At 47.6% G+C, this 24,888-nt stretch overlaps 1 protein-coding gene across 2 annotated transcripts in view; it reads right to left on the bottom strand.

The window, feature by feature from the left end:
* Nucleotides 1-24,888, bottom strand: part of CFAP74 (cilia and flagella associated protein 74) — an 89,441-nt gene that overhangs the window by 48,463 nt on the left and 16,090 nt on the right. For both annotated transcript variants that reach the window (XM_081954878.1, XM_081954877.1), the window contains exons 10-19: nucleotides 24,579-24,736; nucleotides 23,288-23,495; nucleotides 21,698-21,868; nucleotides 21,140-21,313; nucleotides 19,308-19,426; nucleotides 18,123-18,189; nucleotides 15,608-15,697; nucleotides 14,422-14,592; nucleotides 12,965-13,118; nucleotides 1,215-1,327 (exon numbers count right to left, since the gene is read on the bottom strand). In XM_081954878.1, the coding sequence (XP_081811004.1) occupies nucleotides 1,215-1,327; nucleotides 12,965-13,118; nucleotides 14,422-14,592; nucleotides 15,608-15,697; nucleotides 18,123-18,189; nucleotides 19,308-19,426; nucleotides 21,140-21,313; nucleotides 21,698-21,868; nucleotides 23,288-23,495; nucleotides 24,579-24,736 (1,425 nt within the window). The remainder of the gene's footprint in view (nucleotides 1-1,214; nucleotides 1,328-12,964; nucleotides 13,119-14,421; nucleotides 14,593-15,607; nucleotides 15,698-18,122; nucleotides 18,190-19,307; nucleotides 19,427-21,139; nucleotides 21,314-21,697; nucleotides 21,869-23,287; nucleotides 23,496-24,578; nucleotides 24,737-24,888) is intronic.

Consider the following 24,888-nt stretch of genomic DNA (forward strand, 5'->3'; position numbering starts at 1 on the left):
TCAAAGATAGTTGATCTGGAAATTAAGTCGCTCTCTTTATTGGTAACTTTCAGTAAGGTCTTTTTCCCCCCAGATTCTTGAAACAGATTTTTAAAGCGATTTTATTCTAACATTTCCTTATTACGAACTCAAGGGTGGAAAAATCGAACAACAGAAGAGTTGGAAAGGAACCTTTAGAGGTCTTCTAGTCCAAGCCCTGGCTAGGAGACTTTATACAAGAGGGGGCAACTATGGCTGGCTCAGGAATTCTGGGAGTTGAAGTCGACAAGTTATAAAGTGATATAGTTGCCCACCTCTGCCCTAGGCCATTCCAGACTGCCAGATCTCTTCTTGAAAATCTCCAGTGTTGGGGCACCCACAACTTCTGGAGGCAAGTTGTTCCATCGATTAATTGTTCTCAGTGTTAGGAAATCTCTGAGTGGCGCGGTGGCCTAGAGGTGGAGCTCTCGCCTCAGAATCAGGAGGCTGTGAGTTCAATCCTAGGTAGAGGCACATAACGGTTGCAGGAACTAGGTATGTTTAGCTTAAGAGAAAGAAGGACTAGGGGAGACATGATAGCATTGTTCCAATATCTCAGGGGTTGCCCCAAAGAAGAGGGGAGTCAAGCTATTCTCCAAGGCACCTGAGGGTAGAACAAGAAGCAATGGGTGGAAACTAATCAAGGAGAGAAGCAACTTAGAACTGAGGCGAAGCTTCCTGACAGTTAGAACAATCAATCAGTGGAACAGAAGTTGCCTCCAGAAGTTGCGAATGCCCCAACACTGGAAGTCTTTAAGAAGATGTTGGATAGCCATCTGTCTGAAACGGTATAGGGTTTCCTGCCCTGGCAGGGGGTTGGACTAGAAGACCTCCAAACTCCCTTCCCACTCTACTATTGTATTGTATTGTATTGTATTGCATTGCATTGCATTGCATTGTATTGTATTTCTCTCTCTGGGCACAATGAGAATTTATCTGCTGAACTAAAAAAAATATGCACTGGTGACAGGGACGGCTTCCAGCCAGTAAACACCCTGCTCCGTTCACCCCGCAAAGGATTATGGGGTCATAAAAAGGAGACGATGATGATGAGTGTCAGGAAATCTCTCCTTCGTTCTAGGTTGGATCTCTCTTTGATAGTCCACTCTGGAGACGGCCCACTCGGGAATCACACAATCTGGATCCATCCGCAAACCCCACCTTCAGATCGAACAAGTCCTCCATCGCTCTGTTACCTTGCCCAATTTTAGTTCGCAGAACTCTTCCGGAGGGTCATCCAGGGAGCCGGCATCTGGAGAAAGCGGTGAGATTTCTCCAGCAATGTCCATCTCCGTTGAGGCCTGTGGCTCTTGAAAAAGGAAACGGAGGAGAATCAAGAGACATGATATTCACCCCAGGGCTCCACCTATCATAAAAACCTTGTGTGGCCCAGCGGTCTAAACACTTACCGGATTTTTCGGAGTATAGGACACACCTTTCCCCCCACTAAAAGAGGGTGAAAATTTGGCTGCGTCTTATACACTGAATGTAGCCCCACCCACCCACCGTCCCTCACCCTTTGCAATCTGCCTCCCAGCAATTTACCTCCTTGCAGCAAACGGGGAAAATGGAGCTTGCGGAGGTTGCAATAGGCTATAGCAATCCCTGCAGCCTGAAACAGCTGGTGATCAGGAGGCACGCTTAAACTGAAAGTGAAACTTGCTGTTTGCTCCACCAGGCAATTTCTGGGAGGCAGAAGCAGATTTTTTTTCTTGTGCTAATCAGGCTGTTTGCTGCAAGGAGGTAAGTCAATAACTATAAATGCCTATAGAATGTTCAAATGATTAGACTTATTTTTTTTATTATTGTTCTAAAAAGCTGAACAAAATGAAGAAGCTTTTAAAAATACACGCTTGACCTGAAGAGGCCCAGTGCTGTTGTATCTTCTTTTAAATAGCAGAGAATAACGTATACTTCCAGAAAGCACATCAATTTTAACAGCATCTGTACAAGTATAGTCTGAAATGTAACACTACAAACAGTGTATATCTTCTGTACTGTTTGCTGTTTGTTGCAAGGAGGCAAATTACTGGGAGGCAGAAGCAGATTTTCTCCCCTTGTTTTCCTCCCCAAAAGCTAGGTGTGACTTATACTTCAGAGCATCTTATACTCGGAAGAATACGGTATTTATTTTAATAGACAGACAGCTAGATTGTAACAGTTCATTTAATGACCCTTTCAACATCACAGCAGCAATGAAAAAAGTGACTTTAGGCCACTTAACGACCGTTGCAGCGTCCCCCCCCCAAGTCACGTGATCAAAATTCAGCCACTTGCCAACAGACTCCTATTAATGACGGTTGCAGTGTCCGTCTGGGGTCATGCAATTCCCCTTTCGTGAAATCCAGGGCAAAACCAGATCCACTTAACAACCGTGTGACTAAGCTAACAACCGCAGCGATTCACTTAAGAAGTGCAGCAAGAAAGGTCGCCAAATGGGACAAAAGCCACTCAACGAACATCTGCAGGAGAAATTTTAGGGTTCGAATGTGGCCGTCAGGTGAGGATTAGCTGGATAGAGGCTGCCTCATGAAAATGCTTAAGAGGGAAGGGAAGGGAAACAGGAAGAGGAGGGAAGGAAGATAGAGGTGAGGAGAGGAAGATGGAAGGGAGAAGGAGAGAGGGTAGGAAGGGGAACAGGAAGAGAGGCATAGGGGAGAGGAAAGGGAAGAAGGAAGGGAAAGAAGAGAGGAAGGAAGAAAGGAGAGAAGGGAGGGAGGGAGAGAAAGGAGGAGAGGAGATGAGAGGCAGAGGAGAGAAGGAAGATAGAGGTGAGGAGAGGAAAATGGAAGGGAAAAGGAGAGAGGGTAGGAAGGGAAAGAGGAAGAGAGGAGTAGGGGAGAGGAAAGGGAAGAAGGAAGGGAAAGGAGAGAGGAAGGAAGAAAGGAGAGAAGGAAGGGAGGGAGAGAAAGGAAGAGAGGAGGAGAGGAGATGAGAGGCAGAGGAGAGAAGGAAGATAGAGGTGAGGAGAGGAAAATGGAAGGGAAAAGGAGAGAGGGTAGGAAGGGAAAGAGGAAGAGAGGAGTAGGGGAGAGGAAAGGGAAGAAGGAAGGGAAAGGAGAGAGGAAGGAAGAAAGGAGAGAAGGAAGGGAGGGAGAGAAAGGAAGAGAGGAGGAGAGGAGATGAGAGGCAGAGGAGAGAAGGAAGATAGAGGTGAGGAGAGGAAAATGGAAGGGAAAAGGAGAGAGGGTAGGAAGGGAAAGAGGAAGAGAGGAGTAGGGGAGAGGAAAGGGAAGAAGGAAGGGAAAGGAGAGAGGAAGGAAGAAAGGAGAGAAGGAAGGGAGGGAGAGAAAGGAAGAGAGGAGGAGAGGAGATGAGAGGCAGAGGAGAGAAGGAAGATAGATGTGAGGAGAGGAAGATGGAAGGGAAAAGGAGAGAGGGTAGGAAGGGAAAGAGGAAGAGAGGAGTAGGGGAGAGGAAAGGGAAGAAGGAAGGGAAAGGAGAGAGGAAGGAAGAAAGGAGAGAAGGAAGGGAGGGAGAGAAAGGAGGAGAGGAGGAGAGGAGATGAGAGGCAGAGGAGAGAAGGAAGATAGAGGTGAGGAGAGGAAGATGGAAGGGAGAATGAGAGAGGGCAGAAAGGGGAAGAGGAAGAGAGGAGTAGGGGAGAGATAAGGAAAGAAGGAAGGGAAAGGAGAGAGGAAGGAAGTAGAGAAGGGAGGGAGGGAGAAAAGAACGGGGGAAAAAGGTGGTGTCAAAACAGGGGAGGGATGCTAAACAAAGAAACCCAACTGCTATATTATAACCCTGTAAATGGAATGACAAATGTATAAGAATGATGAATGCAAAAAAGAATAATAACGATGTGAAAGTATACCTATAATTGTATGTAGAGAACAAAAAAATAAAACACTTTTCCGGAAAATGCTGAAGAGGGGGAAGGGGGAAAAATTAATTCTTATCTCAGCGTCATTCTGCTGACAAAAATTACCCAGCGCAAAAATAAACTGGTTGTGTGCTGCTCCCTTTTGAAAGATGGGGGGATTTGGAGAGCAAAGATTGAGGACAAAATTCAGTGGAATGTTGGAATAAAAATCCTGAGAGATTAAAGAGGGTTTGTGTTTGTGTGTGTTTGTGGGGAAGAGAGAGAGAGAGAGTTGCCAGGAAACAATCTTAGTTGATTTTTCATGTCTGTGTCTTAGGCCTTTGGGTTTACAAAAAAACCACAAATGTGTTGTGGCCCACCGGCGGCCGGGCAGAGGTGGCGGCAGATTCAGACAGTGAGGAGGTTGGGGAGGGAGATGAGCCAGTCCTGGAGTCTGGGGAGGGCTCTGATGAGGGCTCTGTGTGGGAGGCAGAGAGGGGGCCAGCGCCGTCTGACAGTTATCACCTGCCTTCGGAGTCAGACATCAGTGAGGCAGAAGAACAGCTGGAGCCTGTTCCCAGTGTGCGCATGTGGAAAGTTGCCAGAGGAAGAGAACAGCTAAGGAACAAGGGCCGACTCGGGAATAAGGCACAGGAGGACGGTGAATGGCTCCTTCCATAGGGAATAAAGAAGAGCGAAGGGGAGGGGAGTTTGCAGGAGATAATTAGTTTACTTCGTTAGGGTGAAGATCTGTTCCTGACTTCTTGCCAAGTAATTGCTGCTACAGCTTGGCATTTGGAAGATATTGGCCTGGCAAATCTCCATAAAGCCCGATGAAGGTCTGTAATTGTGAATACTCATGAAAGACTGTTTGACGGGATTTTTGCTGGAGAGGATTTCCCTTTAAACTAAATAAAAGAGGTTTTATCGGGACGAGGCGTGATCTTGGGAGGCCTAGGTCAGAGCAAAATGGACCGAGCAAGATAAAAAGTTTGTGGGTGGTATTTGTTTTTTTAATTTCAGGGTAACAAATGCCCTGGGATTTTAATTTCTGACTGGAAGGTGTTGTAGGCACATATTTCTGCCTCTTAAAATTGATTGCCAGGATTGTTTGGGAGGGGGGGGGGAAAATCAAACCCAGGAGAAAATTCATATACAGGATCGGGATGTGCCAACGTTGGCAACTTTTAACAGCTGTGGACTTCAACTCCCAGAATTCCCCAGCCAGCCAAGCTGGAAGTTGAAGTTCGCATGTCTGAAAAGTTGACCTCCCCTCTTCTTTGTGGCAGCCCCTCAAACATCGGAACACTCTAATCTCATGTCATTCTTAGTCCTTCTTTTCACTAGATTAGACCAGGGGCCGGCAACCTGTGTGGCTCTGGAGCCGCATGTGGCTCTTTCATCCCTCTGCTGCAGCTCCCTATTGCCGGTGGGCTCCACAATGGATAGGGCTTTCAGTTAGGGCAGGTAGAGGAAAAAGGACGCCGAGCTAGGAGAAGACTCTATGGTGGGGGGAACTGGACTTCCGGTCAGCTTCAGAATTGAACGGGGGGCTTCCGGTTAAGACCTTTGTGGTTTTTTGAGTGTTTAAGGTTGCTGACCCCTGGACTAGACAAACCCAATTTCTTCAAACTGTTCTTCGTATGTTTCAGCCTCTAGTCCCTGACTGGTAAAAGGCTTTGCTTAATGCGCCTCACCCCTGTGTTAACCCCAGTTGTGTGTTTGTATGCTTGTGTGTCTGTGTGAGTCAGTTATGACTTCTGGCAAGTGCCCAGAGAAATCCCTGCAATTTCCTTGGCAAGGCTTTTCAGAAATGCTTTGCCAATTGCCTCCATCCCAGAACTGAGACAAAAGAGTGATTGGCCCAAGGTTAGCCAACTGGCTTCGTGCCTAAGGTAGGACTGGAACTCGGGACCTTTGGCTCTCTAGCCTGATGCTTTAACCACCACATTTGCGAACAAAGGAAAGCAAGCCCTGTACCAGGGGTGAAATACAGCAGGTTCTAACAAGTTCTGGAGAACCGGTAGCGGAAATTTTGAGTAGCTCAGAGAACCGGCAAATGCCACCTCTGGCTGGCACCCGAGTGGGGTGGGAATAGAGATTTTGCAGTATCCTTCCCCTGGAGTGGGGTGGGAATGGAGATTTCACAGTATCCTTCCCCTGGAGTGGGGAGGGAATGGGGATTTTGCAGTATCCTTCCCCTGGAGTGGGGAGGGAATGGGGATTTTGCAGTATCCTTCCCCTGGAGTGGGGAGGGAATGGGGATTTTGCAGTATCCTTCCCCTGGAGTGGGGAGGGAATGGGGATTTTGCAGTATCCTTCCCCTGGAGTGGGGAGGGAATGAGGATTTTGCAGTATCCTTCCCCTGGAGTGGGGAGGGAATGGGGATTTTGCAGTATCCTTCCCCTGGAGTGGGGAGGGAATGGGGATTTTGCAGTATCCTTCCCCTGGAGTGGGGAGGGAATGGGGATTTTGCAGTATCTTTCCCCTGGAGTGGGAGGGAATGGGGATTTTGCAGTATCCTTCCCCTGGAGTGGGGAGGGAACGACCGTTGACTTACCTGAACGGTCCTTCTATGTGCGCTGTGAGGGGAATCCAAGCATGGGTTAACTTTGTCCATTAGCCTAGAGACTGAGTTATGCAAATTAGATGACCACGCCTCCTCTGCCTGGAATATTCAGTTTTGCACGAAGGACAGCCGTTGGAGAAGTAAGTCAAAGTCAGTCACGACGGCAGTCGGAAGGTATCATTAAGTCACGTCCAGTATAAAGTCACGTCCAGAATAAGGTAGTCAAAAGTCAAGAATCACGAGGAGAAGACCCGGACCAGCCCAATCATCGGGCGGGATTGGATTCCCCTCGCAGCGCACATAGAAGGATCGTTCAGGTAAGTCAACGGTCGTTCTCCTGTGCGCTGCTTGGGGAATCCAAGCATGGGACATGCCAGAGCAGTAGACCTAAGGGCGGGAAGTAGGCTGGTCAGGACCCGCAGAGGAGGCGAGTACCTGTTGTAGCACACGCCGCCCAAAGGATGCCTCAGCCGAAGCGTAAGAGTCCACTTTGTAGTGCCGAATGAATGGAGATGGCGACGCCCAAGTGGCTGCTCTGCAAATATCCTCAACCGAGGCCTGAGTGGACCAGGCCGCTGTTGTCGCTGCGCTCCTGGTGGAGTGAGGAGTAATGCGTCTGGGAACCGGCCGGGATTGAGAGTCATAAGCTAGTGCGATGCAGGCTTTTAACCAACGTCCGATGGTGTTGGGGGAAACTTTCTGTCCCATGGAAGAAGGTTGGAATGAGACGAAGAGTGCCTCTGTCCTGCGGAATACAGCCGTGCGCTTCACATAGCGACGAAGGGTCCTCCGAACATCCAGAAGATGCCACTGTCGCTCCTGCGGATGAGAAGGATGCGGGCAAAAGTCCGGGAGGACAAGCTCCTGCGCCCTGTGAAACAAGGTATTGACTTTGGGCAGGAAAGATGGATCCAAACGGAGAACCACTCTGTTGGAATGGAATATGCATAGATCAGACCGAACTGAGAGAGCGGCCAGTTCCGAAACTCTCCTGGCAGAAGTAATGGCCACCAGGAATGCTGTTTTGAGCGTGAGTAGTCATAGGCTGATGGAGCGGATGGGCTCAAAAGGCGATGAAGTAAGCGCCCTGAGTACCAACGGAAGATCCCAGGTGGGATAGCGGTGGACAGTTGGAGGCCGGATGTTGGAGGCGCCTTTCAGAAAGGCCTTGACCCGCGCGTGTTGCGTTAGCGACCGGGCCCGACCGCCACTAAGGACTGTGGACAGAGTGGCGACCTGACGGCGTAGAGTGTTCGGTGCCAATCCCTTCTCTAGGCCTGATTGTAAAAAATCGAGGACCTGGGGAACTGATGCTCTGGTCGGAACGATGGTATTGCGACGGCACCACCTGCAGAAAGCCTGCCACGTGGCTTCGTAAATACGAGTAGTGGAAGGTCTGCGGGCCGCCTGAATGGTGTCGATGACAGTGCTGGAGAAATGAAGACTGGTCAGCTTAACCCGCTCACGTGCCACACAGCTAACTGCAAGAGCTGAGGATTCGGATGAATGAGAGCCCCCTGGTTGAGCTGGATCTGATTGTCCGGGATGCGCCAAGGGCGGCTGATGGACAGGTGGACGAGGTCGGCGTACCAGGGACGTCGAGGCCACATTGGCGCCACTAGGAGAACTTCCGCCTGTTCCGAAATTATTTTCTGGATGACCAGAGGAAGAATCGGTAGTGGCGGAAAAGCGTACAGTAGGCCGGGCGGCCAGGGACTGCGTAGAGCATCCGTGCCCTCCGCCCCCTGAGTCCGGAACCGGGTGTAATATCTGGCTGTCTGAGCATTGCAAGGCTGGGCAAAAAGGTCCACCTGCGGTGTGCCGAACCGGTGAGTTAGCTCCCGGAAGAGGGAGGGATGCAGCTGCCGTTCCGCTTGGTTGACCGTTGCTCGGCTCAACCAATCCGTCTGCGTGTTGGAGTCGCCCGAAATGTGCTCCGCCTTCAGTGACAGCAGTCTGGCCTCCGCCCAGTGATGCAACTTCTCTGCCTCCAGCATCAGGGCCTTGGAGCGGGTGCCCCCCTGGCGATTTACGTGGGCCTTGGAGGCTACATTGTCCGTCAGAACTAGAATGTGTTTGTGTGACACAATATCCCTGAACTCCAGTAGAGCCAGCCGGATGGCTCGTAGTTCCAGCCAGTTGATGCTGTTGTTGATTTCCTGGCTGGACCATCGGCCCTGTGCTACCCGATCCAGTACATGGGCTCCCTACCCATACAGACTGGCATCTGTTGTCACCTGGATGCGATCCGGCTCCTTGAACGGGCTCCCCCTGAGGAGTTTGGAAGAAGCCCACCACCGGAGGGATCGGAGTGGCTTGGGTGGTAGACGCACCTTGATCTGGGTGTGGCTTGTGTGAGCTCTCTGGAAGGGGAGCAGGAACCACTGGAGAGGGCGAGAGTGCAATCGGGCCCAGGGGATGCACGATATCATCTTCCCGAGTAACTGGGAAAGGGTGGCCAAGGGAATGAGTCTTTGAGATGATATTCGACTCACCAGCGCGCAGATGCTCTGCCGTCTGTCCTGGGACAGGAACACTTCGCACGTCCTGGAGTTGATGATCGTGCCCAGGTGGAGCAACGACGTGGTTGGTCGTAGGTGGCTCTTGGCGAGGTTCAGGACAAACCCGTGGCGGCGCAGAGTGTCCATTGTGACTTCCAAGTCCCTTACCGCCTGGGCACGCGTCGAAGACAGAAGCAGGATGTCGTCTAGATAACAGTTGACCCGTATGGGCACTGTGCGAAGCGAAGCTGCCACAACTGCGAGGAGCTTGGTAAACGTGCGAGGGGCCGATGATAGGCCAAAAGGCAAGGCCCGATATTGAAAATGACGGCCTGCATAGTGGAAGCGTAGAAACCTCCTGTGGGCCTGATGTATCGGAACATGGAGGTATGCTTCCTTTATGTCGACCGATGTCATCAGGTCGCCGCGGCGTATGGATGCTAAGATGCTTCTGAGGGACTGCATCTTGAATTTTTGGTATTTTATGAAGAGATTGAGCCGCTTTAAATCCAGGATGGCCCGCCATCCTCCTGAGCTTTTGGGAACTAGGAATAAGATTGAATAAAATCCTAGCCCCTCCTGCCCTTTTGGAACCTGCTCTATAGCCTCGATGGACAGGAGGTGTTGAATCTCTTTGTTCATTAGGCGCCTTTTTTCTTGACACCTGGGTACCGGGCAACGGATGAAGCGTCTTGGTGGGAGGGACAGAAACTCCAGAGTGAGGCCCTGCCTCACTACTTGAAGGGCCCAGGCGTCGGATGTGGTCTCCGCCCATTGATGAGCGTAGGCCAGAAGCCGAGCGCCTATGGCCCCCTCCCCTTGGGAGTCACCGGTACCTGCGAAAGGACCGGTTACCGCCCCCTCGAAAGGGCCGCCTAGACTGAGCCTGTGTTTGGGACTGCTGGTGATTCCTATCCCTAGAACCGAAGCGGTCCTGGCCCCTATCCTGAACTTGATTACCTCGGTTGTATTGGGGAACGTAAGGAGTGGTAGTGAATCCCGAGTCCCCAGCCCTGAAGTTCTGGCGTCTATTATATGGTTGCTGCCTCCTATCATTGCGTCTGGTGGCAGAAGGAAGGACTTTACGCTTGTCCCTAGTCTCGATAAGAATAGGATCAAGAACGGAACCAAACAGGGCCTCACCCTTGAAGGGCGTGGAAGCCAAACGCCATTTGGAACGTACGTCTGCCTGCCAATGGCGAAGCCACAACAGGCGACGAGAAGCTACATTAGAAACTACGGCTCGGGAAGCGAACTTGGCTGCGTTAAGAGTGGCATCCGCAGAATATTCCAGAGCCGCCATCAATTTTGTGACGTCCTGGTGAAGTCTCATGTCTTCAGGGGCAAGCCTAGCCTGTAGTTGCCTGAGCCAGACCAAAGATGTACGGTTAAAGAAAGACGCCGCAGAGGCGGCACGTAAGGCCCAGGCCGCTGCTTGATGTGTCTTACGTATGACCATTTCGGCCTTGCGGTCCTCAGCCTTCAATCCCTCAGAAATCTCCGAAGGAATGAGTGCAGGGGAGGCCAGGGCCGCAATGGGAGCATCCACAGAAGGAAATTGGAGAATCTTTTCCAATTCCGGAGTGGAAATGTATAATTTCTTGTCCCCATTGCTAGGGGGGGCCACAGCAGTGGGCTGCGCCCACTGTTTCTGAATAACATCGCTAAAGAGCTTGGGAAAGGGAATAGCTTCCTGTTCCGAAACATGCTCTGCAAACAGGCGCTCCGTGGCATCCAATCCTACAGCGGTGCTATCCTGGGTGGTGGAACCGCCCATGTTAGTGGTAGCCTTGGCCTTAAATAATAAAGACTTAAACAAGGTTGGGCGAAATAATCCTGAGGAGGGTTGGTCCACTGGAATGCCCTCATCATCGGATAATTCAATATCTAACACCTCACCTTCCTCCATCAAGGCAGATTCCTCACTATATTCAGAGGGTAAAGGTGAGGAGGGCTGGGCCTGGGAAGTGGAAGCCTCCCTAGGCGCTAACGAGGCCCTGGGGGTGTTGGATCTACGCTGTAACTCTGCATCCACCCCCCTCGAAATGGCATCAGATATCATTTGGTAAAAATCTGGGTGAAGGCCCATTTCCTGGCCCTCCGGAGGCCTGAGGCCTGCAGCCGTGGGCGTGAAGGTTGCAGAAGGCCCGGCCATGGGCTGGGCTGAAGCCACGCCCTGTGCTGGCAAATCTGGGAAAGACTGGCCTTCTAAGTCTCCCTCCTCGGAAGTTGGGGCCTGTGGTAAGGGGAGGTCCGGAGACCAGCCTCGATTGCCAGGTGAAACCGGGGGGGAACGCGGTGTGGGACCCTGAGGGGTTAGCACCGGAGGCGAAGGATTGGCCACCCTGGGAGCTCTAGATGGTGCCCTGGTTCTGTCCCTGCGCCTTTGGACCCTGTCCGGGGCTGCTGAAGAGGCCCGGGAAGCATGGGTGGAGGCCCTGGTTGCGGCCCTACCCACCCTGGAGGGAACATCAGCCTCGGATTCCGAGCGGGCCACATTGGTGGTGTTTACAATACCTCCAGAATTAGTGGATTCTGCCATACTAAATTCGAATGAAAACGAAAAGCTCAATCTCCTCACAAAAGACCTTAACGAAGGCAAGTAGCAGTACTAAGAAGCAGCTGCAACGATGTATCTCTAGCCGAGCGAACCAGGCAAGTGCGAGAAATAGGAGAGAGCAGTTGACGTAGCGTCAGTAATTGGGCGGGAAAGGAGGCCCCGCCTTCCTTCCCCTTTGCAAAAACGCGGCAAAAAAACCCAAGCCAAAATGGCGCCCGACATTTAAGCGGGAGATTTAAACTACGCCTGGGCTACAGCGCTCTGAAACAAAAGCGGAGCCAGCCTCAATCGCCAGGCACGAAGGCAATGTCTTCGGGAGAAAGATCCCACTTCGCAAAGTGGATCGCTCCCGGGAAAAAAGCGGCGCGGAGCGGCGAACCGACCCCAGGGCGCAACGATGCGGCTAGAAAGGCGGCGAACCAGCCTCTAATTTAGCCGGGAGAGTCAACGGCATTTTCCTGCCGAGAGGAGCTTGCCGGCAAATCCACGTGACGAGCGGCTCGAGCTGGCTGCCGAATGCACGCCTCGTTATTTATCCCAAAGGTTTCAATCCAATCAAAGTAAATTAAATCAAATTAAATTAAATCCAGGCTTAGAGGAGTCCAAACATGTAATTACCTTATCTATTAGTCTAGAGAGATTTGGAATTGCGTCTCTTCAGGCTGGACTGAGTTAAAAAACTGGATATTCCAGGCAGAGGAGGCGTGGTCATCTAATTTGCATAACTCAGTCTCTAGGCTAATGGACAAAGTTAACCCATGCTTGGATTCCCCAAGCAGCGCACAGGAGAATGGAGATTTTGCAGTATCCTTCCCCTGGAGTGGGAGGGAATGGGGATTTTGCAGTATCCTTCCCCTGGAGTGGGAGGGAATGGAGATTTCACAGTATCCTTCCCCTGGAGTGGGGAGGGAATGGAGATTTTGCAGTATCCTTCCCCTGGAGTGGGAGGGAATGGGGATTTTGCAGTATCCTTCCCCTGGAGTGGGGAGGGAATGGGGATTTTGCAGTATCCTTCCCCTGGAGTGGGAGGGAATGTGGATTTTGCAGTATCCTTCCCCTGGAGTGGGGAGGGAATGGGGATTTTGCAGTATCCTTCCCCTGGAGTGGGAGGGAATGGGGATTTTGCAGTATCCTTCCCCTGGAGTGGGGAGGGAATGGAGATTTCACAGTATCCTTCCCCTGGAGTGGGGAGGGAATTGGGATTTTGCAGTATCCTTCCCCTGGAGTGGGGAGGGAATGGAGATTTTGCAGTATCCTTCCCCTGGAGTGGGGAGGGAATGGGGATTTTGCAGTATCCTTCCCGTGGAGTGGGGAGGGAATGGGGATTTTGCAGTATCCTTCCCCTGGAGTGGGGAGGGATTGGGGATTTTGCAGTATCCTTCCCCTGGAGTGGGGAGGGAATGGAGATTTTGCAGTATCCTCCCCCTGCCACACCCACCAACCACACTACACCCACCAAGCCATGCCCACAGAACCAGTAGTAAAAAAAATTGAATTGCACCACTGCCCTTTACCATTTGTGGTGGTCATGGTGGCATCGCTACGCAGTTTCTCCAGCGGGGCAACGCTTTGGATAGCTTCTTCCGAGTGGGACAGAGACACGGCGTCAGCTCCTGCGTTGGGGCTGCTTTTCTCCATGCTGAATAATTCACCGGCCGCAATGGAGACCTAAATATGGGAAGGACAAGTGGCTTCCTTGAAAACAGTCCATTCCAAGTATTTTTCTCCAGATGGAACCTCAAGGTTTGAGGCTGTGCACCTCCAGGGAGGATTTCACTTCCCGTTGCTATGACAGGAGACGGATGCTGGAAGTGAGCATCAGCCAAAGGTTTCGCATGGCAGAATGGACATTTTTGGGGGGTCGCCCCCCCCCAAAAAAGGACCACATTCCAAAATATCTCCTTATCTTGTTGACGTTTGTCAAGTGGTTAGGAAATGGCACGCGGCAAAAAAGGAGATGGGGTAAATAATACAGAATTCTGCTCTATTCTATTCTATTCTGATCTATATTCTATTCTATTTATTTTATTATATATTCTATTCTATTTTATTGTATTCTCTATTCTATTCTATTTTATTCTGTTCTCTATTCTATTCTCCTATTCTATTCTATTTTATTCTATTCTGTATTGTATTATTCTTTTATATTTTATTCTATTATACAATTTATGCAATAGCAGAGTTGGAAGGGACCTTGGAGGTCTTCTAGTCCAACCCTATACCGTTTCAGACAAATGGCTATCCAACATCTTCTTAAAGACTTCCAGTGTTGGGGCATTCACAACTTCTGGAGGCAACTTCTGTTCCACTGATTAATTGTTCTAACTGTCAGGAAATTTCTCCTAAGTTGCTTCTCTCCTTGATTAGTTTCCATCCGTTGCTTCTTCTCCTGGTGCTTTGGAGAATAGCTTGACTCCATCTTCTTTGGGGCAGCCCTTGAAATAATGGAAGACTGCTATCATGTCTCCCCTAGTCCTTCTTTTCATTAAACTAGACATACCCAGTTTCTGCAACGGTTCTTCGTATGTTTTAGTCTCCGGTCCCCTAATCTTCTTTGTTGCTCTTCTCTGCACTCTTTCTAGAGTCTCCACATCTTTTCTATATCGTGGCAACCTTCTCTATTCTCTATTCTATTTTATTCTCTTCTCTTCTGTATTCTATTTTATTCTCTATTCTATTCTCTATTCTATTTTATTCTCTTCTATTTTATTCTCTTCTCTTCTATTATTATTCTATTCTATCATCCTATCTATCTATCTCTATCTCTACTCTACTCAAAATATGAAATTAAAGATAGCTTTATTTAGTTGGAACAAAGTTGCAATGACTAACTCTTTGGAAATAGCTCCTAGGCGGGCCAAAAGGACCTTGAAACTGGTCCTTTCAGGGTGGGGCAGAGAGGGAAAAAAAGGACTATTAACTGGCTATTTTTAGATTGACTGATGAACGGAAGGAGTTAATGCAGATTTACCGGCTTCTCGGTGGAAGGCATTGGAACTGTGCACGAAGCCTCGGTGTCACCTAATTTTCGGAACCGGAACTGTGTCCCCAGGGCGCCATCGTTCATCAGGGTGATGGTGCGTGAAATGGTCTCCCCGACCACGTGCATGCCGAAATCTATGAGCTCTTTATCTAGGGACAGCTGAAAAAAATAAGATCAAAATAATGTACTTTATCAGGGTGGAAAGTAATGTCTACAGATGTGTGTGTGAGATACACAAATGCACACACACACCATGGGGAAATAGTTAAGGTGCTGGACGTGGAGCAGGCAAATGGGTTTGCTGAGTCAAACTCTGCCAGTTGTTCTACCACAGGCCAGTCCACCTCGCAGGGTTGTTGTGGGTTAAAAACTGGGAGAGAGAGAGACGGGGGGCATGGATCTCCCCCTGAGTCCTTGGGGGACAGGCTGGATAAAAATCTAACAAAAGAAATAAAGTAACACTGAGAGATATATAAGCATCTGCCCGATTTCTGTACTCATATATTCTTTCGCTTGCCTTCATTTAAAAAAATATATTAAAAAGGCATTTCCTTTCGTGCGTGAAAAAGGATTTAAACATCTGTGGATTTACTTAGCATGATGCTTGCCATTCAAATCAAACAATGTAGCCTTACATTATTTATGTCATTTCACAGCAGCCTCCTATAAATATACAGGGCCAGCTACAGAGTAAATGATTGGTGGATTTATTTCAAGAAAAAAAGTGTGTGGTTTATTTATTGAAATGCTATTACACCGCTCTTCATTTGAATTCTCCCAGACCTCTTTTCCCGCTAATATTTTGTTAGAAATTCTGTTTATATACAGCAGCACACAAAGCAAACAGGGAGTACAGTCACCATGTGCTTTACCGCTCAACTACATAACTGTAACAGGAAACAGGAAACTGTTTAGAGCAAAAAAGTATAGAGCATATATCATAGAGCCACGCTTGTAAACATTGCCATCTACTGGCTAAATACTACTTGTTGCATAAAAATACATCCCAACAATGAATTCCAATGTATTTTTTTTCTTTGCTCTTGTATACCAAAGCAAGATAGAATTTTCCTTTCTGATCCTAAGGCAAAATCTGGACTTACCAGATTTGCTCTTGTATACCAAAGCAAGATAGAATTTTCCTTTCTGATCCTAAGGCAAAATCTGGACTTACCACGCACTTCTTGGTTGAACACTTCAGGGGAATGGAAAAGGATCCAGTTTGGGATAAAAAGGTGACTTCTCCTTCAAGATCTTCGTTTATCTGAAAGGAAACAAGCAGGTTACCTTTATCAGCCCATTAATCATCTGAAGGTTCTGAGAAATTCATCTCACAAACAGCATATCATTTCTCTTCCTGTGTAAAGGGAGTCCTTGAGTTATGAGCCTCAAATGAGTCCAAATTTCTCTTCCTGTGTAAAGGGAGTCCAAAGAGAATTGTCAAGTGAGATTTGCCTCATTATAAGCCCTTCCTTGCCACGGTTATTAAGTTAATCCCTGCAGTTGTTAAGTTAGTCCCAGAGTTGTTCAGTGAATCTGGCTTTCCCACTGACTTAGCTTGTCAGAAGGTTGCAAAATATGAACTGGCTCAATAGCAGTAACTGCGAGAGGGATCTTGGAGTCCTAGAGACACTCACTTAGAATAATAAGTGGAGGTCTTCTAGTCCAAACCCCTGCTTAGGCAGGAAACCCTACATCATTTCAGACAAATTGTTGTCCAATCTCTTCTTAAAAACTTCCAGTGTTGGAGCATTCACAACTTCTGGAGGCAACTTCTGTTCCACTGATTAATGGTTCTCACTGTCAGGAAATTTCTCCTTAGTTCTAAGTTGCTTCTCTCCTTGATTAGTGTCCACCCATCGCTTCTTGTCCTGCCTCAGGTGCCTTGGAGAATAGCTTGACTCCCTCTTCTTTGTGGCAACCCGAGATATTGGAACAATGCTATCTTGTCTCCCCTAGTCCTTCTTTTCATTAAACTAGACCTACCCAGTTCCTGCAACCGTTCTTCCTATGTTTTAGCCTCCAGTCCCCTAATCCTCTTTGTTGCTCTTCTCTGCACTCTTTCTAGAGTCTCCACATCTTTTTTACATCGTGGCGACCAAAACTGAATGCAAATATTCCAAGTGTGGCCTTACCAAGGCCTTATAAAGTGGTATTAACACTTTACGTGATCTTGATTCTATCCCTCTGTTGATGCAGCCTAGAACTGTGTTGGCTTTTTAAAATGTGAGCCAGCCGTGTGCTGCAGCTGCTAAAAAAGCCAACACAGTTCTAAGCTGCATTAAGAGAGAGAGAGAGAGAGGGAGGGAGGGAGGGAGGGAGGGAGGGAGGGAGGGAGGGAGAGAGAGAGAGAGAGAGAGAGAGAGAGAGAGAGAGAGAGAGAGAGAGAGAGATGCAATCGTCATAAATTACATGCCAGTTGCACAGGTATCTGAATCTTTGATCACGCGAGCATGGGGATGCTGCAATGGTCATTAAGTGTGACAAACGGTCATACATCCCAATTTTTCCAATGCTGTTGTAACTTCCGTCACTAAATGAATGGCTGTAAGTCGAGGACTATCTGGAACTGGCTGAAATATAGCACTGAGAAATGCTTCTTCAAAGTTAAAATTGGCATTTATGGCACCAACGGGAACCTAGGCTGCCACCCCTTGAAAGTTGTTATCAAATTGCCCTAGTCCTCAAGAACGAATAAAACCCTTGGCTGAAAAGCAATCACTGGTAGCTCATCAACCGGAGAGAAACTCTTGGGATCTTTGCCACGGTTTGAAACAGAAACGCCGGGGAACAATCCTGCCGTAGTCCTTTCCGCTAAGAGGCTAAATTTTGTTTGAAATCATTTTTTTTCTCCCCAGTGGTTAAAACGGAGGTTGGAGCCTGTTTTTCTGCTCCAGAAAAACTGGAGTTAAAGAAAGTAAGCAACACTGGAACAAAATGAATAGGCTTCCTCTTGGCTGTCTCCTTTTTCCCACCAAGCAGCTTTTTAATAAAATCTTGACTGTAAAGGCCAGGGTGGTAGCCCAGCAGTGGAGATTCGTGGCTTCATTGCCTTGTCAGCCAAGCGTGATTCGTCCTTCAATCCTCTCGGCTACTGCGAAATCACCCATTTAATCAGGCGGAGTGGATGTGTCCCCTACTGTTCTGATCGAGGCTTCCCAAGAGCGTGAAACAAGCTCCTGGTCCCGACAAAAACCCCTTTTATTCATTGACTGTGAATTCTGCTCATTCACATCCAGCAAAGTCTTTCAAAGGAGGATTTACGGTCACAGACCTTATCTGGCTTGGAGAGCTGCCAGGCCGATCTCTGCAGAACTTGGCCAGGTGTCTCGGAGAGTTGAGCAATGAAGCGAACTAATGGTCTCCTGCAAACTCCACTCCCCTGTTGCTCCTCCTTTATTTCCTCTGGCCTTACTCCCAAGTTGACCCCTGTTCTTTAGCTGTTCCCTTCGTCTGACAACTCTGCGCATGCGCACACTGGGAACAAGCTCCAGCTGTTCCTCTGCCTCACTGATGTCCAAAGGCAGCTGATAACTGTCAGAGGGCCCTGGCCCCCTCTCTGCCTCCGACGAAGAGCCCTCCTCAGAGCCTTCCCCAGACTCCAGGACTGGCCCATGTTCCTCCCCAACCTCCTCACTGTCCGAATCTGCTGCCAGCTCCGCAGGCCACTGGAGGGCCACGACACCTACCATAGGTTTAAAGGTCACCCCAACTTCACAAGACATCCCTGAAGACATTGGGCCTGGAGGATCAAAGCTGCGAGGGAAAAGGAAAGAGAGAATTGGATCACGGCAGAATTTCTAATGAAAGGAAAAAAAACCCATCTTTCCCCATATGACGTATTCGTTGCTGGTCGGACATTCACAGAGTTGAAAACCAATTTTACTTCCGATCAGAAAGACGCTACTCATTCAGTGTGTATGGTGAGGAGTTACAGTGAGGCATCCCTTTCGCTTTTTACTCCCTGCATGATGAAGAATGCCTAGAGTTCACAACTATTCCCCCGTACATAACAAAATAACCAAGTTGGGAGGGGACCTTGGAGGTCTTCTAGTCCAACCCCCTCCTCAAGCAGGAAACCTTATACCATTTCACACAGGTGCACAGCTGTGCAATCTCTTCTTTAAAACATCCAACTTGCTCCTGGAGGCAAGTTGTTTCGCTGGTTAATTGCCCTCACTATCAGGAAATTTCTCCTTATTTTCAGGTTGCTTCTCTCCTTGATTAGTTTCCACCCATTGCTTCTTGTCCTGCCTCCAGGTGCTTTGGAGAATAGCTTGACTCCCTCTTCTTTGTGTCAACCCCTCAAATATTGGAAGACTGCTATCATGTCTCCCCTGGTCCTTCTTTTCATTCAACTAGACAGGCCCAGTTCCTGCAACCGTTCTTTATACATTTTAGCCTCCAGTCTCCTAATCATCTTTGTTGCTCTTCTTATTCTAGCAAAGCAATTACCAATTTCAACATACATTTCTAATAGTTCTTAACTTATCAAAAAGTTAAAATGTTGGCATATTGACAGCCCTCTTATTACCGTGTTTCCCCGAAAATAAGACAGAGTCTTATTTTCTTTTGACCCCTGAAATAAGTGCTTCGTCTTATTTTCGGGGAGGCCTTATTATTTTTGAGGTGCAGGAGGGGCGAACCGGGTCACCTCATGGCTGCTGCTCTATTGCAATATTTTCAGGAAGGGCTTATTTTAGCGCATGCGCTCAAAAGCTCAATTGGGCTTATTATCCGGGGAGGTCCTATTTTTGGGGAAATGGGCTATTATTTCACAGAGAGCCTTCTTTCTCCCTCACACGTTTCCAGAATGCCCAAGTAGTCATACAACCCACAAATCCTGGTTAAATGGCTAACGCATATTGACTTACAGCACGGTGAAAAAATCTTTCAGATGTTCGCTGACGCCATCCAGCTTGCAGTAGTTGATACTATAGAAGGCGTTGATCAAAGTCACCTTCTTTTTATAGGTTTTTCCAACGTCAAAGTCCTGGAAATATGTGTTTTTTAAAGATGATATTAGCTCTATTTTTATTATTATTTTTAGGGGGGGGAAACGCAACGAAGAGCGTCACGGAACATGATGGTTTGATTGGTGCAACACAACAGAAACTGGAAGGGGTTCGATTGGATAGAATGTACCAGTGGTGGGATTCAAAATCTTTTACTATTGGTTCTGTGGGTGTGGCTTGGTGGGCGTGGCAGGGGAAGGATACTGCAAAATCTCCATTCCCTCCCAATCAGCTCGGACTTGGGAGCCAGAGAATAGATGGGGCAGAGCCAGTCAGAGGTGGTATTTACCGGTTCTCTGAACTACTTAAAATTTCCGCCACTGGTTCTCCAGAACTTGTCAGAACCTGCTGAATTTCACCTCTGGAATGTACGTATTCATTGGGTCAGAAGTAAGATTGCAAATCAACTAAGCACTTTTAAATTACTTTCTGATTGGCTTTTAAAAATGTTCTTCCAGTTAACTAGGCAACAGCTCTTCATTCACCAGAACCTGGTGTGTTCCGTTTTTTAAAAAAAAAAAAAAAAAATATTATTTTAAAACAATGGCAGCTCTACATCTGAGCATGCTGGCTACAGACTAACTTGCCTTCTTTAATGGAGGAAGGCATTTAAAGGTGATGAAGATGATAAGGAAGTAGATGGTCTCCAAAGGTGTATAAAAAAATTACCAGCAATATGCTGGCTGGGGAATTGAAGAATTGATCCTGACATACAAAGGGGGCATCCAAATCAGCAAAGGCTAAGTTATAGTGTTGGATCAAAGCTCTTAAAAGTGCTCACGTTGTTGTCATCGCAATCATTACATTTTCATTGGGCCAGGAAAGGCCATTCCTCTTCTCACAAACTGACCATGTATTCAGTGTAAATCACAGTCTGTGGAATCACAGATTCGTTTCGCTAGCTTTGCACCATAGACCAAAACCACCAACTAATCCGACGGTTTGGGTTTGCCCATCACAGGGTTTGCCCTGTCACCCCATTGGAGTCTGACTCTGAGATGGAAGACGAACAGCTGACAGACAGCGGGAGAATGCCTCTATTGGCTGTGGAGGAAACGGGGGAAGGGCAAAGCCATGCTGGGCAGAGCAGGGGAGAGGTAGAAGAAGGGAGAGGGGGAATTCAGATGAAGACCAAGGCCCACCAGCTGCTCATCCTAGGGAGCAAAGAGAAGAACGCAGAAGAGAGCAACGGGGGTTGCGTGGCTTACCAAGAAGGAAAGTGCCTAGATTCCCTTCACAAGGCACACCTGGGGATGGAGTTTAAAGGAGAGGCAGTTGGGAGGGGTGTTTGTCGGGAACAAACGCTGACTTCACCTAGTGTAGAGTTGTGGCCTACATTCCTGGCATTCCCCCCGCCCCCGGACTGCTTGAAATATTTATGATCTTCTGTGTGTTTATCTCGTCTTGCTGGAATTATCTTTCGCTCCTGGCACTCCCAATCTTGCCCTGCTGGAGTGATTGCTTGCAGTCATTTTGCTTTCAGCTGTTTGGGCTGCAGGTTTGTGGGAGAGCTTTTCTCCAGGACGGAGAGTGAAAGGGACGTTGAGAGCACAGGGACTCATACCAGTTCTCTGGCTGTGTTGCCTTTGTGCCACGCCCTGGGTCGTCACAACCCCAGACCTGGTCCTGATTAAAACAACCTAACTTTGGCCAACAACAGTGTGAACGCTGTTGATCAAGTCGTATCTCACCTTGAAATGAATGAGGCTCGGCTTGCTGTAAAAAGGACATCCTTTAAACTCACGTCCGCAAACGCGGTGTTTGCGAATGACTCCAGCATGTAGCTTTTCCAAGTTCCGGGCAAAAATGTCCTTTTCGAGTTTCGACACTCCGAGGGGTTTGGAATCAATTTTGTCATCCAAGACCTGAGTAATAAATAGGCAACGGTGTGTTTCAAAAGGGCTTATAAAATAAAGCAGTCTGATAAAAAGAGCGTTTGATTCAGAAAGGCTGGGACAAGCAGATTTGAGGGGGAAATGGTGGCTTTCTCCATTTATTCTCTTTTTTATCAAAGAAATTATCTCTTTTTTAGCTAAAGTAGGGTGTCAGGGTTCCTTAATTAGGATGCCCTAATTAAATCATGAGCCTTGAGCCAAGTTTCGAAAGAAATCCAGTTTATTAGGAGCGACATGTCGGCACGTATCCAAGTGAAGCCAACTCTGACCCCACGTAATTTACAACCCAATTATGACCCTGTTTCCCCCATCCTCCAGGGGTGTGTGTCATAAATCACATTTATGGATCTGTACCTGCAGTGGGTTATATTCCTGGTCCCAGATCCCCACAAATTCGGGCTCCGCGAGAATATTGTCCGCATTTTCCTGTTCGCCTTCGGTTTTGCTTTCGAGGGCGTAGTCGCAAGAGGCGTTACAACTCCTGTCATCCAGCGAGGGGGAAACGGAAGGGCTGTGCCACGGTTTCTGCCACAGAAGAGAGAGAGAGAGAGAGAGAGAGAGGAAGAGAGAGAGAGACGCTCATGAACGGTGAAAACGTCAAATGGTGATTTTGGCCAGGTGAATTAAATCACAAAATATATTGGAAGAATTAGGAGAAAAAAGCACATTCAATTCATCATAAACTCCCAGAAACTTCAGTTAATTTGAAAGAGGCCTATCTCTACTTCCAAATAAATGGCTTTTTGGCCAAGAACATCCGTGAAGACAAACCAAGATGGCATTAAAGCACTATGTCTCGGCCAAGGGTTGCTGGTCAGCTCTTGATAGAGTTTTCAGTTAGGACAAGTAGAGGAAAAAAGATGCCGTGCTAGGAGGAGACTCTATGGTGGGGTGGGACTTCTGGCTGTCTTCAGAATTGAATCGGGGGACGGACGGACGGGGGGCTTCCGGTTAGGACCTTTGTGGCTCTTTAAGTGTTTAAGGTTGCCTGGTCTTGGCTTATGGACCAGTATACCTCATCTTTACCGCTGGGGTCTGCAAACCAAGAAAGGTCCACATGGATTCGTCCCATTTAAATCTACTATTTATGGGGGGGGGGAAAGGTGGGGGGAATTAAGATATACAACTCTGCATTGCCTGTCCAGGCTGATGTTTGCGGTGATGAAATCTCACATCGACATATTAGGAGAGTTTCCATTCTAGGCCATTTCGTAGAACCTTTACAACACGGGTGTCCAAACTTTTTGCGAGGAGGGCCAGATTTGGTGAGGTGAAAATGTGTGGGGCCGATCATTCAGCCTGACATTCTTTGAACCCTTAACATTAAATGCGAATTAACTACTGTATTTTTCGGAGTATAAGACGCACCAAGATTTTGAAGAGGCAAATTTAAAAAAAAGTTTTTGCACTCTCCCAAAAATGGCCCATTTTTCACGAAAATGGGCCTTTTTTTAAAAGGGCATGAATAGCCTTTAAGAGGCTTCTAGAGTGCTCCTGGGGGCTGGGGGGGCAAAGTTGAGCAAAAAATGGCCCGTTTTTTGCTCATTTATGCCCTTCCACAGCCCCCAGGATCACTCTGAAAACCTCCTAAAGGCTATGCACAGCCATTTTGGTGAAGGGGGCAGAGTTTTGGGAGGCAAAAAATGCTGTATTCAGTGTATAAGGTGCACCCAGATTTTTAGCCTCTTTTTTGAGGGGAAAAAGATGCATCTTTGTACTTTGAAAAATACGGTATTTTATGAAAGACTAAACAAATAACTCCAGTGGGGAGAAGAGGCTGCGGGCCACTTGAAATTTGAAAAAGGGCCACATTTGACCCCCGGGCCGCACTTTGGACATGCCTGCTTTACAAGATGCTAATTGAAGGAAGGAAGGATGTAGAAAGTTTTTGATTTGATCCAACAGTCCTATCAACAATAAGAAGCCCTCCCTGCTTTCTCTCACCGGTGTGACGGGCACCGCCTTATCGCTACACGTTTCCTCAATGTAACGCCACGTTTTCATGCGCCACTTAATGGCGTCAGAGAGTTTGTCTGGGCCTTTCGATTTCTGGGGGCGGGATTGCGCTTTTATTCTCTCCGCCTGGGCTTCTTCTTTCAAAATCCGAGCGACAATTTCGATTTTCCTTGTTTTCTGCTGGTCCAGAAACTCCCTGTGGGCGACGCAATGGCAGACAATGGAGACAAACTGGGAACGGACCCCAGGGGAACAAGAGGAAACAAACCGCTGACCTAAGAGCCCAAGCGGAATAATCTTTTTATCCTTTTTAAAAACATACTAGCCGATAATTCAGAGTTGTCCGGGTATTTAGCTATAGGGGGGAAATGTCCGGACCAAACATAATTTCTAATGTTGGATTTTCCCCCTTGTGGAGTACTGTGAAGCCGTTACTATGGCAAATCCACTATGCTGTACAGTAGAAGCCATTTTAAGGCACAACAGGCTGTATCTTAACAGAACACACCAAGGGGTTTTAGGAATGTCTTACCCCCCACAGTATTTGTTTCCAGAGAGTAAGTCATCTGTATACCAAGTTTGGTTGAAGAAGAAGAAGAGAAGGAGGAGGACGAGGAGGAGAAGGAGGGAAACTATGTCCTTTATTTTGTGACCTGCATTTTTGTTGCATTTGAAAATATCCTTCCTTGAAAGGGACTGTTGAGGTTGCTAACAAAAGAACTCGGATAGCTGGTGGCTACTAGCTGCAAAAATTCAGGTCTCCTCTCACCTGTTGACAAAATTTACGGCTGATCGCCTAGAATTAACTAAGGAAGAAGAATTTCCATGTTTTTAACAAGAAATGACCAGCTATGAGGAAGGAGGAGGTCAGACGGAGAGGGGTTAATAATTCTATTTTGTAGATCTACTCTACCTCTAGCCAACATTTTCTGAAATTTGGAAAAATACCTTAAAAATAACATTACAGAAAGGAAAACAAAAATCTATGTGCACACATAGTACTTTTAAAACAATACAGCTATTTTTTTTTAAAAAAAGAATAGTTTCAAGCAGAAAATTGCCCTGAAATGTTAGAGTAAATTTAAATTCTTAATTAATTAATGGCAAAGAGAGTTCTAGTCCAAATGTCCTTTTAAAAAACTTTTCCTCCCCCCCTGCCTTTTGCAATGGGTTTCACCTATGGAGGACTTAGGAGGAAATAACCATAAAGGCTGTTAATTTATCAGCACTCTCCCCCCACTCCATCAACATGGTATTTCACCGAAAATTAGCTGCTCACTTTTTCCGCTTTTCAAACTCGATTTGTCGCTTCTGGCAAAAAAATTCCCGGGTCACATTGTGTCCTTCAGCCTGAATGGCTTCCTTGATTTTCTGATCTTGCTCTTGAGCATCAAGTCCAATCAATTTGCCCAGGACTTGACGAGTTCGGAGATTTTCCTAGATAAGAATATTAAAAATAATATATATATATATATATATATATATTTAAATACACGCCCAGATTTCAATTGCTTTCAAAAGTTACATGTCGGCTTACGACCACAACGAAGCCCAACTTTGCCAAGGGAGACACCTGTTAAGTGATTTTT

This window comes from Natrix helvetica (assembly GCF_964273705.1).
Source record: "Natrix helvetica genome assembly, chromosome: 5".
Lineage (NCBI taxonomy): Eukaryota > Metazoa > Chordata > Lepidosauria > Squamata > Natricidae > Natrix > Natrix helvetica.